Source organism: Fukomys damarensis, unplaced genomic scaffold (genome assembly GCF_012274545.1).
Source record: "Fukomys damarensis isolate Sample0158 unplaced genomic scaffold, DMR_v1.0_HiC HiC_scaffold_23, whole genome shotgun sequence".
NCBI lineage: Eukaryota > Metazoa > Chordata > Mammalia > Rodentia > Bathyergidae > Fukomys > Fukomys damarensis.
The window spans coordinates 20,451,593-20,466,628 of NW_022900935.1; the positions used below are offsets into that span (position 1 = coordinate 20,451,593).

The 15,036-nt window shown below is 43.7% G+C and overlaps 2 protein-coding genes across 6 annotated transcripts in view; one reads left to right on the forward strand and one right to left on the reverse strand.

The window, feature by feature from the left end:
- Positions 1 to 13,374, forward strand: part of Aunip (aurora kinase A and ninein interacting protein) — a 26,320-nt gene extending 12,946 nt beyond the window's left edge. Inside the window, exons 2-5 of one of the 4 annotated variants that reach the window (XM_010633530.2) lie at positions 2,054 to 2,186; positions 3,141 to 3,938; positions 4,569 to 4,574; positions 6,047 to 6,143. In XM_010633530.2, the coding sequence (XP_010631832.1) occupies positions 2,054 to 2,186; positions 3,141 to 3,938; positions 4,569 to 4,574; positions 6,047 to 6,111 (1,002 nt within the window). In that variant the 3' untranslated portion in view covers positions 6,112 to 6,143. Of the gene's footprint in view, positions 1 to 2,053; positions 2,187 to 3,140; positions 4,533 to 4,568; positions 4,575 to 6,046; positions 6,144 to 13,244 lie in introns of those variants that run through there. The other 3 variants (XM_010633513.3, XM_010633505.2, XM_033767548.1) reach the window with 3 other exon arrangements.
- On the reverse strand, positions 5,288 to 13,085 carry Mtfr1l (mitochondrial fission regulator 1 like). Of its 2 annotated transcripts, none has more exons than XM_010633494.1 (6): positions 12,951 to 13,085; positions 12,363 to 12,467; positions 9,965 to 10,074; positions 9,573 to 9,784; positions 8,202 to 8,487; positions 5,288 to 6,277 (listed from the first exon to the last, which is right to left on the reverse strand). In XM_010633494.1, exons 1-6 carry the CDS (start codon positions 12,963 to 12,965, stop codon positions 6,172 to 6,174), a joined length of 834 nt encoding a protein of 277 aa, XP_010631796.1. In that variant the 5' UTR covers positions 12,966 to 13,085; the 3' UTR covers positions 5,288 to 6,171. The 2 variants fall into 2 exon arrangements, with proteins under 2 accessions (XP_010631796.1, XP_010631786.1); XM_010633484.1 differs by having other exon boundaries at positions 8,202 to 8,523.
- Positions 13,375 to 15,036: the final 1,662 nt, after the last annotated feature.

Sequence of the window (15,036 nt, forward strand, 5' to 3'; positions counted from 1 at the left end):
AAAAAAAAAAAAAAAAGTAATAAAAATCTCATTAGCGGGGAGCACTTATGAGACTTGCTAATGCTAGTTGGCACAGATATTTCAGGTCTCTAATTTAGGAGTTTTGATAGCTAGACGATATTTACTTTTCTCTCTTTGGAGATTTTGTTAGGTTTAGGTGGAAAAATCAGTGCCAGGTGGTTCTAGAGAAGTCTTGTAATACTTCTCCTTTGGATTAGTTGGAATGATTTGATTAATTCTTTGCCTGGCCTCAAGGGATTTTGCCTACATGTGTAGCCTTAGTAGCGTAGTCAGTGATTCAAAGGATCTGAGTGCCTATTTTGGAGATCTTCCTTTGAGCTGTAAGGAAAGCTACCTTAGCTTTCCCAAATCCCAATCTCAATCTACTCAATTCCTCAAGACTGCAATATTGTGCTTCCGTATGCACTGGCCTGGACAGTGCTTCTAGGCAGAAAGCTAGGCTGAACACAGGGCTTACTATACTTGTTTCTCTTTTCTCAGGAATCACAGATTACTGTCTGTTGTCTGTTGTCCACTGTTAGAAAAGCTTTTTTTTTAAATGTTATCTTTGGGCCAAGGATTTGGCTCGGTGGCATAGCACCTTCCTGGCAAGCGTGCGGTCCTGAGTTCAGTCCCCAGTAACCCCCACCAAAGTATCTTTGATCCAGTTTTCTAGCTAGTTGTGTATGGTAGAAGGGAAAGTTCCCTACCAGTACTACAAGAAGTTGAAATGGGGCTGGGGATTTATTTAGCTCAGTGGTTTCACCACCTGCTTTGCAAGGGCAAGGTCCTGAGTTCCAACCCTGGTATTGGGGGTTGCGGGGGAAGTTGAAATATGAGTTTTACATAAAGGATTTCTTTGTTCTTTTAACCACACAGCTTAGTTTCCAAATGTAAAAATGAAATGAAAGGCCGGGGATTTAGCTCAATGGTTTCACCACTTACCTTGCAAGCGCAAGAGCCCGAGTTCGATCCCTGGTACCAAAAAAATAAAAAAGAAATGAAGTCAGCTTCATTTGGGTTCAAGTTTCAGCTTACCTCCAACTTGCTGTATGAATATTGACAAATCTAATTTCTTCTTTGAAAGTTATAGCCAAATCAGACTAAATACAATTCTACTCTCCCTACCTTTCAGGCATTCCAAAACAAGCAAATGCAAATAAAAACAAATTGCGGTAAATAAGGAGGCTAGTCACAGTTAGTTGCCAAAACTGACTTCCCAAACCCTGTCTTGCTCACTTCCTGTTCTACACTCCAGTATAAAGAGATCTAAGTGTGGCAAACCTGGTGCTGCTTCACTTCTCCTGTCCTTCAGCCAGCTGTGCTAGAGTGCTTTCTGTGGCCAGAAACTGAATCTTTCATGTGAATTCAGTAAGTTTTCATAACTGTCCTGGGAAAAAACTTTTTTTCCCCCCAATCCCAGGGATTGAACTAAGGACTTTGAGCTTGCCAGGCAGGTGCAGCACCACTGAATTCCATCCCTGGCCCGGATAAAACTTTCATTACCACCATTTCACACCTGAGAATGAGACAGAGAAAATAAGCAACTTGTACAAAACTACTGAAAATGAATCAACTGCTGTTGATGTCGAATCATTAATTACTAAGTTGGGCATAGTGCACACCTTTATTTTCAGCTACTTGGTGGGATGAGGTAGGAGACTTGCTTGAGCATAGGAGTTGAGACCAGCCTGGACAGCTTAATGAGACCCTGTCTGTCTTACAAAACAAAACACATTATCCTTAAATCTAAAGCACATCATTTCTGGACCCCCTTTAACAAATCATGTTCATTTAGTCAGCTTGATTGATTTCTGTTGGAAAGTACAAAGGTTAGGCTATAGCTGGAATAGGTGATTCCTTAGAAAAACACTAAGAATGGCAGAAAATGGTGGAAGGTGATGCCCAGCACATCTCACCCAGAGGAAGAATAGGATGTAAGTCGTGCCGAGTGAGTCCAGGGTGGTTTTGTCACCGGTGTTTATTGGATATCTCCTGTCTGGTAACTTTTAAAAATATTAATAGGTTCTCTTACTCTTTCTCTCCATGTCAGACACATTTAATTAAACCAGGCACCAAAATGCTAACACTCCTTCCTCAAGAGAGAAAGCCTGTTTCTTTCCCTCAAAGAACTCCATCTGCAAGCATTAAGCAGACCAGCATTGCTTCCTTCGCTTTGCAGCCAGGTATGGTGACCCTCCTGGGAGTACTTTATTATCCAGGGAGCAAAAAGGAGTGTGATTTCTTCATGTTGGAACATTTATGAGATATAGTGAAACCATTCTATTGTTAAACTTAGCTGACTTCTTGTGTTACAAAAACACAAGAAGTCATTGCTTTTTGGAAAGCAGTATACACATGCTTTTACAAACATACTTTTCTAGTTGTTTCACTGTTTAATATTAAATATTTGTATTTGGTGAGGGAGCAGTGAGGAAAGGTGTATTTGGGATATGTCTTGGAGGAGGTTAGAGCTTCCTGCCACTTGGAGGGCACTGGGAGGTATGTTTGTGACTCAGGCTTACTTTATGTAAACCTTCAAAGTGCACTGTCCCTTCCTCAAACAAAACAAACAATTTTTGCTTTCCGTACAGAAAATTTTTTCAAAAACACCTTTCCCATTTACAAATTCTTGAGCTTGATAATTGGTATATTTTGTCATCCACTCTTTTCTTAGGCAAAGTTGCGAACCCCCACAGAACAGTTTCTGTAGTATAATTCTTGTTGAAGGAAAGAGGAAATTAATCATTCTGCTTCTTTGTAATTAGATCTTGATTTGGGTGCAAGGAGAAGTCCATGTCATTTGTCCATCCGTAAGTCAGAACAAGGTCTATTCCATGCTTGATAAACTGAGCTGGAAAAGTAGGCTATAGTCTGATTGTGTCCCTGTTTGACTTTTATTAGGTAGAGGTAGGTCATGGGAAGCATCCATATAAAGCATTTCATTAGGGAGAAATAAGATCTATGTTTTAGAACATTCAGGAAAGAATAGTGAGATTGAAAGCAGGAAAGTCAGCTACAAAGTTATTTGAAGAATCTTAAGTAATCTTGCCCTAGGTAGTAATATTAGCTGGTATTGATTTTAGAAAAAGCCAATTATTTTCATACATTATAATATTTTCCCAGTCTTATCTTACTAGGAATGACAGATGTTGGTAATCAGAGAAGGGTTTTATCTCATACAGAAAGTCAAATCAACAGGGAGTCCAAGAAAGACACCACTCAGCTAGACTGTTTGATCCAGGACTCTGAGGATGACTGCATAGCACCGCCTCTGGCCACCTCAACCCCTGAAGACATCCAGGAAACTGGACTTTCTCCTTGGTCCCACAAGACTTCTGGCCACCACAGTGTGAGAAGCCCACTTTTAACTCTGTCTCAACCTAATACCCTACTCTGTGCTGAAGAAAGTAAAGCCTCACTGACTTTGTCCTTCACCCAGGACTTGGAAAGTTCTTGTTTGATGGACCAAAAGGATTCTTTGAGGAAAAAGGAATGGTTTTATGGATCTGAGAACTATCAGGACATGCAGAGACACATCAAACCAACTGGGGACAAATGCCATCAGCTCTTGGACAAAGCTAAATCAGAAAGGAAAGTGTCTGCCAAAGAAAATAGGCAGCCTTCTGTACAACTCCAAGCTTCCAGGGAATCCTGGAGTAGAGAAAACACAAAGTCAGCGAAACAAAACCCTTGTCCTGTTTCTGTGTTTTCCTGGGGTAGTGAAAAGAATGACAAAGAATCCTGGAGTCAGCTTTTCACTGAAGATTCTCAGGGCCAGCGAGTCATTGCCCACACGAGAGCTCCTTTCCAAGATGTAAGTAACAGCTGGTCTCAGGGCCTAGGGCATTTTCCAACCCGCCCTCGGGCCGAGTGCCAGGCTGAGTACACACAGCTAAATTTGCAGCCTGATTTGCTCCTTACCCAGGACTCTGAAGGTAATCAAGTTATCAGGCACCAATTTTGAATGTTTGTATGGGAGTTTGGTTTCTGAAAGCATCTTGAAGTGGTGGAGATGTAGGAAAGTATGTCTTAGGTAAAGGTGGGGGATTGAGGTGGGAAGGCAGCATAGGCTTAAGCTGTTATTATTAAGCACTTTGTGTAAATAAAACAGGCAGTTGCCACTGGTTGAGACAATGTGATTGGAACCATGTTTTTCCCTCAGGAAGGTGGCTGGTGAATTCCTTGAATGATTCTGTGATGAGCACTGAGGAGGGCAGGACATGAACTTGTCTCTCCGCTGAATAGTCAGCCTGTGCAGAGATCCCTCTGCCTTTTCAGATGCCTGGCTGGGTCCTTGCTTCTTTTCATCTCTTGCTTGAAATTTTACTCATTTGCCTAAGCTTGGAATCATTATTCCTCATGCCATTTTGAGAGATAAGGCAAATTCCACAGCCCAGATGTGTAGAGGTAGGGATGGGAAACAGGGAGAATATAGTGATAGCCTCATTTTTTTTGTTATTTTATTTTTGTGGTAACTGTACAGCATTTTAAACTTATACAATTTGTTTAAATAATCTCTCCCTTAAAAAGCCTGAGCATCAGTGGCATAGCACCTGTCTGGCAAGTGCAAGGTCCTGAGTTCAAGCCCCAGTGGCGCCCCCCAAACAAAAAACAACAACAACAAAAAAAACTGAGCAATAAAACAATCTATGTGACTGACAGTTTTTCCTTCACAAGGTGGTAAGGAACCCTTTCTCCCTTCTGGGAGGAAATTCCCTTTGTAAAACATGTTAATGTTTGTAATGCTGGTTCTGGTGTAATTAGAACATTACCAATTTTATTTTTGAAAAAGTAAACTTTTGTTTGTTTGTTTTGGTTTTTTTGAGACAGGATCTCACTATGTAGTTGAGACTGACCTGGAACTCACTATGTAGCCCAGGCTGGTCTCAAACCCACAGCGATCCTCCTGCCTCAGCTTCCCGAGTGCTGGGATTATAGGCATGCACCACCATGCCTGGCCGTAACTTTTTAATAATACATGTGTCAGGGTTCTAACCTGCACAGGAGCTTGCTTTGGCCTGTGTTCTATCCATGACATTATCCAAAAGGTGCAGTTTCTCATGTTGCAGGTATGGTACCCAAGGTTTAAACAACCTTTGGGGGAAAACTTGCAAGTAACTGCTTTTAAGAGTCTAGGGCAAAATCTTGTTAAAGGGCAAGGCCTTAAAAGGAAAGAGGGAAAGTCAGAAGCCTGTTTAAGAAAGTTCATATACCTTAAATTCACAGGAATCCTCTACCCCTAAGGGATGCAGGATGACTACAACTCAGAAATGGACAAAGCAAATTTCTCCAAATCCTTCATTTAATGCCAGGTAGTATTTCAACCCAAACACACACAGTATACAATACCGCAGAGAAAGGGCCCACCGAGGGCATGTGAGTCATGCATGATGCAGTAGGTGCAAACCTTGGCCCCACCCAGAGGAGAAGTCAGTCCAGGGCCTGGAAGAAGGATGGCGTGTTCTTTCCCCTCCCTGTTTCTCTCCTATTGGACTTAAAAGTCCATGGGAAAAAGTTTTTATCAGTGGAACTGATGAGGCTCCAGGGCCTTGGAGGGTAGATTTGGTTGTACAGTATTATAAAATATGCTTCAGAAAAAAACCACCCAGGCCTCCCAGTAGCAGCCCAACTACTGGCTGGTGGCCCAACCTCTACAACTAGACAGGGAAAGGTGACAGCTGGACACTGCTGTAGGTTTATGATGGAGCAGCATAAGATCTTCCCTGCCTTGTGAACACGTACATATACACAGCCCCTTCCCTAAAGCCCTGCTCTGCTACAAGGAGGCTGCTGAGTGAGTGACAGCTGGGCAAAGTGTTTGGTGAGACAAATTATGGGATCTAATGCAGTGAAGTCAGTCATTCATTTAGGACTTATTTTCACACAGGGGCAAGAGAATACAAGAAACATCTATCTTATCCCATAAACTAAGCCGCCCTACACAATTTCCTGTAACAAATGTCTCAGCTCAAACCACAGGTCTTAGCTTCTGCTAAGGTCTGAAGTATGGGAAACACATAATCCCGCTCCTTCTCTTTCCAAGCATCAGCTTTTCAGCAAGACTGTTGTAGAATATTCGTAACTGAGAGGCAGAAACACCTGCGGTGAGGAAGGCAGCTATTGAAGAATTCCAGGAGCATGAGACTGAGTTTGCAGGGTGGATTGCTGTCAGTTTCCTTTTCTACTGATATCTTCTTCCTTTAGAGCGAACTTCCTCCTTAAAACCTCAGAGATAAGCACGGCAGGGTCTTCTTCCTTCATTAAACTCCGGGTCCTGAAAACAATAGCTTGTATTTAGGGAGTACTTGCTTAGACCCAGGCAGCACTGTGTCTGTGCACACACTCACTGAATTCTCACAACAATCTTTTAAGGTAGGTATTTTATAAAATCCTCTTACTGGCAGATAACTGCAGCACAGAAAGACATGCAGTTTGCCCAGAGTCACTAGCCACTCACCAAGTAAACTAAGTGAATTCAGACTTTAAAACCAAGATAGCTGGTTCCAGAACTTATCTCTTAACTAGAATGTTTTACTACATCCTCAAGTGGCTATAAAGGCAAAATAAAGGACCATCAACTTTTGGAGTTAGCCTCTGGTGGCTAAGATTCTGTTCCTACTTTCTGATTCTATCTTTTCTTAGTAGCACTTTCTTATAGTGTCTTCAGGGGAAGAGTCTTGGCAATTCTGACTTTTATTAGTTCTGGGGAAAAGATGTGCTGAAGATTTCCTACTAATCTGTCTATAGACTCTTAAGAGATCCAGAATCAGCAAAGCATTCATATCATAAGAAACTTTTGGGAATCAAATCCAGGTTGGGGTAGGGTCAAATTATCTGATATATGACATATAAGTGGGTCCTAGATACATAAAAAAATAACTGAAGTTGTAGTGAACCTACATATGTCCTCATTGTTTTATGGTCTTTAGGCCAGTGATGGCAAACCTTTCAGAGCTTTCAATAATACAGACAGCCTGCTATGGCACACATGCCATAGGGTTACCACCATAGCTTTTTAGGCAGTGAGAGCCAAGATTGACTATTAAACCATGAAAATCAAGAAATTGCTTCTGCTCTGTTAACATTTCTGAACCTTTACTCACTGGGCTATGTTACTAACTTTTAGTCATTGTCCCAATTCCTCTTACAAGGGAGAAAAGATCTCAGTACAAGTGGAAGGAGGGGTTTGGCAATAAGGCTCTTGGATACCGTCTGGTTCAAGAGGCAAGTAAGTAAGAGAAGTTTGAGAGTCAATCTATAAAACATGCTGCCAGAAGAAATATGCTCAAGGCAGATCAAAAGCAGCAGCAATAGCTGAATTTGGGGGTGCAAGAGGGTCAGAATGACTAACCTGGCTTGGGCCAGAAAAAATATGCATGACTTCCCTAAAGGATAACTGCCAAGAAAGTAAGTTGCTTGCCTTTGTCTAGTTTTCAGAGGATAATAGGGCCCAGACAAAAATGAATCACTGTACAACGTAACCTTCCCTTCAGAAGGTACTTCATTAACTTTAGAGAAAGATCTCACCTTCAGGCCCTCAGAACTTCTTTCCCTGCATTAACAAATACAGCTGCACCACTTAGGTGCTACCTATTAAGGTCTGGATCTCAAACTGAAATGCCCAGGGACCTGCATTTGAACAAGCTCCTCTGTGGGCCCCAAGGAACTGCTTAGACTATACTTGGAGAAACACTGCAAGGGCTTTCCTGCTTGATGAGTTTCTTGCTTTGAATGCAGGCCCCGAAATTCCCTCACACTTCAACAGAAATCATTAGAACTCTACCCCTTGGGGATTCTTAAGATGTATTTTTAGCAAATCTGAGCAATTCTGATAGGCAGCCATGTTAGGGAACTACTTATGAATCTCAAAAGCTTTGTCCTCAAATTTCTGAATTTGCAGTTTTGCATTTATAAAACTTCCAACTTTATGAAATTACCCTTCTACCAAAACCATCTGGAGACATAAGTTGGGATAAGCCTTCTTGTAAAATCCCTACTAGTCTAACATTTAGCTAGGGTGATTTAACGTAACACTTGAAAAGTGTTGCTCATACTGGGGTACAGGCACTAGCAAACAGGTAGTTGGCAAACTCTGAACAAAGTAACATGGCTACTCTGACAATTTACTATTTAAGTATGTTAGATCATTGGCCCTGGGTGACTTAAATAGATCACCAGAGATCCTTGTCAGTACTTACAGATCTTGGCTCTGTTTTATCCGGTGAAAGTCTTTCAGGATACCCATCATGTCTGCAAAGCTGCTGGCCTTGGATAGAGAGATGCAGTCATCCTCTTCTGATGAACTGTAGGTAGCTTTGTGTTCTGGTTTACAACACTCGGGGCTGGCAGAACAAAGCAGGGGGACTGATGGAAGCTCAGGGACCTCTACCTCAGTCTCCTCGGTGATGTCACTAATGACAAAGGAAGTTGTAGAGTGGAATGAGGATCCAAAACAAGGTAAGGGAGAAGAGACATTTGAACTTCCTGGAGATAAGAAATCTGGCGTTAATGAAGTCGAGGCTGAAAGAGAAAACAACAGGCATGGATGGACATGGGGCTACAGTATAGCAGTGATATCTTCTCCCTACAAACACTGCCTATAGAACATACTTATTTCCTGGGCTGACGACACGACATTCTGGGAGAGCCTGGGTAGAGTCCCTCTACTGTCTTTTCCAGTCAGGGCTAATGAAGATGGAAGCACTGGGCTTTTTCCAGTGTGGCCAAAGAAACCATCCCATAGAGGCTTTGATTCCTAAAAGCTATTTCACAGTGGGCTATGGAGTAACAGCCCTGTTTTAAACAAGCAAGAGTAACAGAGGCAAGTCCCACACCTGTCCTTTTCTCTAACTTAAGCAGCATTTTTGACTCTTTGAGTCTTGGTATCTATGATCTAGAAACGTTTTGAGCAAAACTAAAATGTTGTTGAGCATGTTGGGAGAGATCCATCTATTGGTTGTCCATGCCTCTATTCAAGGCAGGCTCTCATCTATTTCTAGAGGTTCTGCCTTATTAATCCAAGCAGAAAGTTGGAGGATAGAAGTGATCTCTGGTAGAAAGGACAAAGAAAGGGAAGTACTTGGAAAGGACATGTCTTGCAGTGGTAATGGTGGAAAATGCTTATACTGAAAAAGAACTCTTGTAGTCTCATGGAATATGCAATCCTTTTTTCTTTTTTGTTTTTTTTTTTGGTACCAGGGATCAAACTCAGGTCCTTGTGCTTGAGAGGCAGGCAGCAGACCTACTGAACTAAATCCCTGGCCCCTTTTTTTGTACCAAGGATCAAACTCAGGACCTCAAGCTTGCCTAGAATACGTAATCTTATAGATACCAGGAAAAGGGTGCTGGGTTTTGTAACCAATGGAAGCAATCTGCCTGAGGTCACAGATTAAGTGAAGATTTGTTCTTAGTCTTACCATTCAGCCCAAAATGAAATTATCTAAGGACCTCTAGGTTAGCCGAGTCTCAGGACAACGGAGGCCTAGGGCCAAGTTTTTCTGAATCAGGGACCACCATTTCCCTTATGCGTATCCTGTTCAAAACTCAGGGGTAAAAGGACAGCCTCCTACCTGCATCAGCTGCCACTATCTTGGCAATCTGGCTGCGCAAGTGGCTCAGCTCATCCTGCAGCTCAGTGGTACGGCTTAAGGCTGGCAAGGCTGGCTTCTTTAGGGCCAGAAGTCTCTCCTCAGACCCTCGCAGGTTGGGCACTGAGGCATTGCGTTGCATGACAATCAGAGGGCTGGGCTTCCAGGTATGCCTCAGGGGGCGTGTATCACTCCTGATCCAGAGAAAGACAAGTATGTCCATCACAGACAGCAACCCACTGGTCCCCCACCCCCACCAGTCTTTTGCTCTCATTCCGATTGCCTTCAGCACTCTTATAAGCACCTTCCTTGCTGCTTGCCACTTCTGGAAGGAAGTCCCTATCCCCTAGTAAACTGGCTACTGCCTTAGCTACCTGACCCGGGCATATGTCTCCTCTTCATCTGCAGCAATCCAGGCAATGTCAGCCAGAGTAGGGACTGGGGGCACATCTCTCAAACACAGGTCAGAGATGTTAGGCAGGGTCTGTGGGGAAGCAAATGCCATATTTACTGAGGGTCTTCCATTACCTTTTAATAGAGATGGCTACTGTCTAAAACCATTTTGCCCTTTGGTTATAAGAATACAGGTCATCAACAACTTGTTATATCAACAAGAAACTTTTCCTGGCTAACTCTTACACCTTTTTAATTAATTGGGTTTGTTGTTTTCTGGAGCTGGGGATTGAACCCTGTAACTAATTGAAATCTACATTGTTATATCACTATCCCCCCACCCCAGTACCTGGAATTGAACTCAGGACCTTGTGCTTGCCAGACAGGCATGAAGCCGCTGAGCTACATCTCTGGCCCACAGCACTGTTGTTTTAAGCAAATCCAAGTAATCTGAATATTAAGATTTAAATAAGAAATTATTAATTATACAAAAGTAACCACAGTGGGATTTCCCTCTCTCCCTTGCTCTCTCTCTGACTTTCTCTCTCTTTCTTTCATTCATTCTTTCTTTTGTACCAGGGATCAAACTCAGGACTTTGCACTTGCGAGGAAGGTACTAAATCCCCAGGCCGGGATCTCTCTCTCTCTTTTTTTTTTTTTGTACCCGGTATCGAGTTCAGGTCCTTGTGCTTGTGAGGCAGGTAGCAGAACCACTGAGTTAAATCACCAGTCCTGGATTTCTTAAAATAGATCCTCAACCCAAAGAACAACCACCAAGGAACAGAGCAACTGAGTAAATGATACCATGTTAGCTGAAATTAGGATTCAGTCATATGTTGACTGTGAAAAAACATGTACCTAGAAAAACAGGAACTTCATGAAAACATTAATAGTTACTGTGTCAAGACTGTGATTATTCATAATTTGTTTTCCATTTTTATTTTGCATAGTTTAATGCATGGTAAAATTTAAAAAATAAATTAGTAAGACTTTATTAAATATTTACAACAAAAATCTAGGAATAGTTAAAAAAATACACCTATACATGAATTAATGTTTCTGCTACAGATTGGGAGGTGGGTCAGGGGTTGATAAGGAACCTAGGATTCATAGGAAGGAGTTAAGTGACGATCACAGTCACATGGAGGAAGATTTTCATTGACACAGGAATTATTGCTAAAATGGGCCATTTCAGGGACGCTTCCATTTGCTTTCCTAGAGTAGCTTTGACTGTTTCACTGCTCTTGTAAATTAAATGAGTTAATACAGATAAGTACTTAGCACAGTGCTTGACATATAGTATGTCATTAGTAAATGGCAGCTAGTATTAATACTACTCACACATACCCTGCTCTGAGGAAGCTTGTGTCCTTCATTGTCCATCCAGATGCATCTGGCCAACGGACTAGACTGGACAGTGTACAGTCAAGTGTAGGGACAGGCAGATTCCATGGAGTCAGTCTGGCTGTATTTACCTCTGTTTCTGAGCTAGCTAAGGTCCCAACCTGCCCATGTTCTTTAAGCAGTCTAGGTTATGGGACAGCCCTCCAGACATACACTTCCAATTCTTCCCTGACTCTAATACCAACCCCGACACCACTTCAAACTCCAGATCGAGTCCCTTAAAAATCTGCAGTCAGCCTCATATATATAAACTCAGCTCCTTTACTTCTGTTTCAACCTGGGCAAATGTCTTTTTATACATATATTTGTCTGTTTTCTTTAGAAAACTTAAGTATTTTCTGTCTCAGCTTCCCAAACTCAATACACTCTAATCATTTAGCCTGGAGCTGATGCCTCACCATGAGTTACTACAGGAAGGCAGTTGGGCAGCTACAGTTTTCTACTACAGAAGTGGGTCTCACAGACCTGGACCACACAGGAATCTGCTCCCTGGACCCAGTAATACTTCAGTAAAGGAGTGGCCATATTTGGCCAAAAGAAGAAGGGGGCTTGAGGCCCCAGAGAAACACTAAAAATAGTGGCTAAGTAACCAAGTCGTAGGGTTAGTGAGAAAAGCAGGGTTCAACTCAAGAGCCACAGCACTCAGTGTCCATGTGGGGACCTGCCAGGTTGCAGGCAAACACCTCAGAGCCCAGCCACTTAACAGAAAAAGCAAAGATGAGATATACAAGATTATTAATTTATGAGAAAACTGGAAGTCTGATTGTTGTGGTCACAGCTTTGTGTGCAAACAGGAAGGCATGGTGGCCAAGGATCTATTATAGCACTTAGTAAATACTTCTTCACAAAATGAAAAAGTGACCAGGAAAGCAGACAGCACTGGCAAGTACCAAGAGGTCAGAGGCACAGAAGCAGCACTGTCCTAAGCTCTTGAGCCCCTACTTTTCTTTGCCTTTCCAGCACACTCACACTTACTTCAAAGGATGCCCGGGGACATGGCTTCAGGGGTAGATTGGTCCCAATTCTTCTCACTACACTTCGAGCAGCTCCATGTGGCTTGTTCTGCCAGATTGGGATAGTCTAGAACAAAAAGACAGAGACAGCCACATCTTCAGGGACAATGACTCCAATTCCTGTTCTTGTGCTCTCCTCTCCAGCAAGGAGAATGAATTCCTCATTTCCAGGGACAGCCCCCCACCATGGGAATAAATCAAGTCTCAATTATGAGTGAGGGTAGGTTCTCCAGTTGCCAGCTTCACCCTGGAGACATCTGCTGCTAAGGCAGTCTCTGTTGGGAGGGCCCAGTGAAAGGCTAGCAGCTGCTTGTAGGGACCATTGGGGATTCCCTCTGCACAAAAGGCAGAAACACAATGACTCCTGAACTGTCTCCAAGATTATAAGTTCTCTCTGGGAGAAAAGGTGGGAGGATAGCCTTGCTCCAATTCCAGGATTCCAGAGTAATGGAAGAATCAACTGGAGTCTTAGGGCCTTGTAGAGCACTTTAGCAGGCCTAGTGCTCAATGATCTCACCTTCCTTATCCCAGCCTGGGGAATACCCCTTACCACATTAGCTTCCATTCCTGATACTGCAACCAGCTCCTGCACTTGAAGGACAAGGCAGCCTCAGCGCACCTTGAAGAGGCTGGAGATGGGACTTCTTCATATCAGGCCACCTTGAAGAATACCAGATTTCCCTTCCTGTGAAACAACCCCCACAGTGGGAACTCAGTGGTCAACACATAAACCCCACAAAACCAGGCCCTGGAGACAACCGAAACCTCTGATCTTTCATAGGGGTGGAAACTAGCCCAAAAGGCTGCTCTCAACACTGACCTCTCCAGGTTATTTTCTTTCTAGACTTGCTTGGTGAGCTTGGCCAACCCAAGGAGACTTCCAGGGCTCTAAGGTTTCCTGAGGCAAAACTTCAAAAGAGCAAGGTACTGTGGTGCACGTCTGTAATGCCAGCACCCTGAGAAGCTGAGGCAGGAGCATTGAAAGTTACAGCCTATCTTGGGCAATTTGCTGATGTTTCAAAATAAACAATTAAAAAGGGCTATAGATGCTGCCTACTGTGAATGTCTTGGGGTCCTCCCCAGTACTGCAAAAAAGCAGGGTATAGGGGAGAGGGAGAGGAGTTGAGAGACCGCTTGGTAGCTACAAAGCTCATGAGAGAGCCAAACTGAAGGTACCATCCAAGCCCACTTGAAGATGAGAAACAAAAGCACAGTAATTGCCACCCAGCCTAGCAATAGCCAGCTCATGCCAATCTCAGACTACTGGGCTACAAGAGCCAATTTCCCTCACTTCCATCCTCTCCCCTGGCTTAGCCACCTACTGGCTTTTGTGGCCACAGGCAAGTGTCATGTATCCTTTCTGAGTGTTGGTTTCTCCATCTATAAAAAGGAGGCAGGAAAAGCTTCCACTCTAGGTTATCCTAAGGGTCAGTGAAACAGTATTTTAAGGTGCTTAATGAACTTTAAAACATGACACAGATGGGTGGAGTCACTCCTGACTGCACTCTTCAGAGCTATCCTTGCACAGTGAGCAAATGCAGCCAGTGAGCTCATGCATACCTCTGTTCATCAAACACCAACAATACCCATTAGAGCCAGGCCTTGTGCTGGGTACTGTAGGGGTTATGAAAAGAGTATGACACAGTCATGCTTTCAAGGAACTCACAGTCCAGCAGAGAGGCAGGACCTGGACACTCTATTCTAAAAGAGGCTGAGAATAAGGCACACTAGGCAGGTGGCACAGTAAGTTCAATGCCTTGGCCCCATGGTGAGTTCCAAGTGAGCAAGAAGGCAAGAAAAGAGGAGCATGATCACAGGTGCAGTACAGGAAGGTGAGGATCTGTAAAAGGGCAGAAGATTATAAAGCTGCAAGAGCAGGCAACGGCACACTGGGAAGTCAACTCAGGCAAGCAGGGAATGCCTGGGTGAAAAGTCACTGGGGAGCCCGAGACTGGACTGACAGCTCGCTGGAGACCTCTCTTGAGTGTTCCTTGTCTACCTTGGGAGAGGGAGGGGTCATGGTGTGAAAGAGGGAGAAAAAGCTGGAGAGAGAAAAGAATTTGTCTGAGGTCACTCAGTGATCCTGCAGTAAAGAAAGCACCAAAAGCCAGGTCCAGATTCTGCTGCCTCTGGGGCAGGCTCCCATCTTTTCAATTCACTTCAAGCCCTTTAGCAAAGTTCCCCACTGTGCCAGGCTCTGTGCTGAACGTCAGCGCCTATGATAAGTGCACTTAACAGTGCAGTTAGGCCACTCTTAGAGCTCTGCCTTCCTTCCAAAGACTCAAGGGGGCCTAACCCTCTGGGGAGAGACAGAGGTATCTTTGCAAAACACTGCTAATCATCGCTCCTGTGTTTAAAACTAGCTTGCCAGGGCCAACAGGATAACATTTGGACTTCTGAGCGTGGGTCAAAGGGACTCTCCATGATGGTCCAACCCCATCTTCCCACCCCGGGCAAGCAACAAGGCCTGTAGTCTGGCTTCGCATCCACACTGCCTCTTCTCCTTTGTCCTCTGCCCTCTGGCCATGCAGTCCTGCTACCTCGGCACACCATCTCACTGTCTCTGCCGGAAACACCAGTACCCCTGTACCCAGCTCATTCTTCCTCATCATAGCTCTGTTCAAGCCCCCCCCCCC

Excerpts from the sequence above, each read along its gene's own strand:
- Mtfr1l (XM_010633484.1), bottom strand. Across the intron at positions 10,075-12,362 it reads GTCCCCGGGCATCCTTTGAA|ACCCTGCCTAACATCTCTGA; the intron begins GTAAGTGTGAGT and ends GCTTCCCCACAG. Across the intron at positions 6,278-8,201 it reads ATAAAACAGAGCCAAGATCT|GACCCGGAGTTTAATGAAGG; the intron begins GTAAGTACTGAC and ends TATTGTTTTCAG.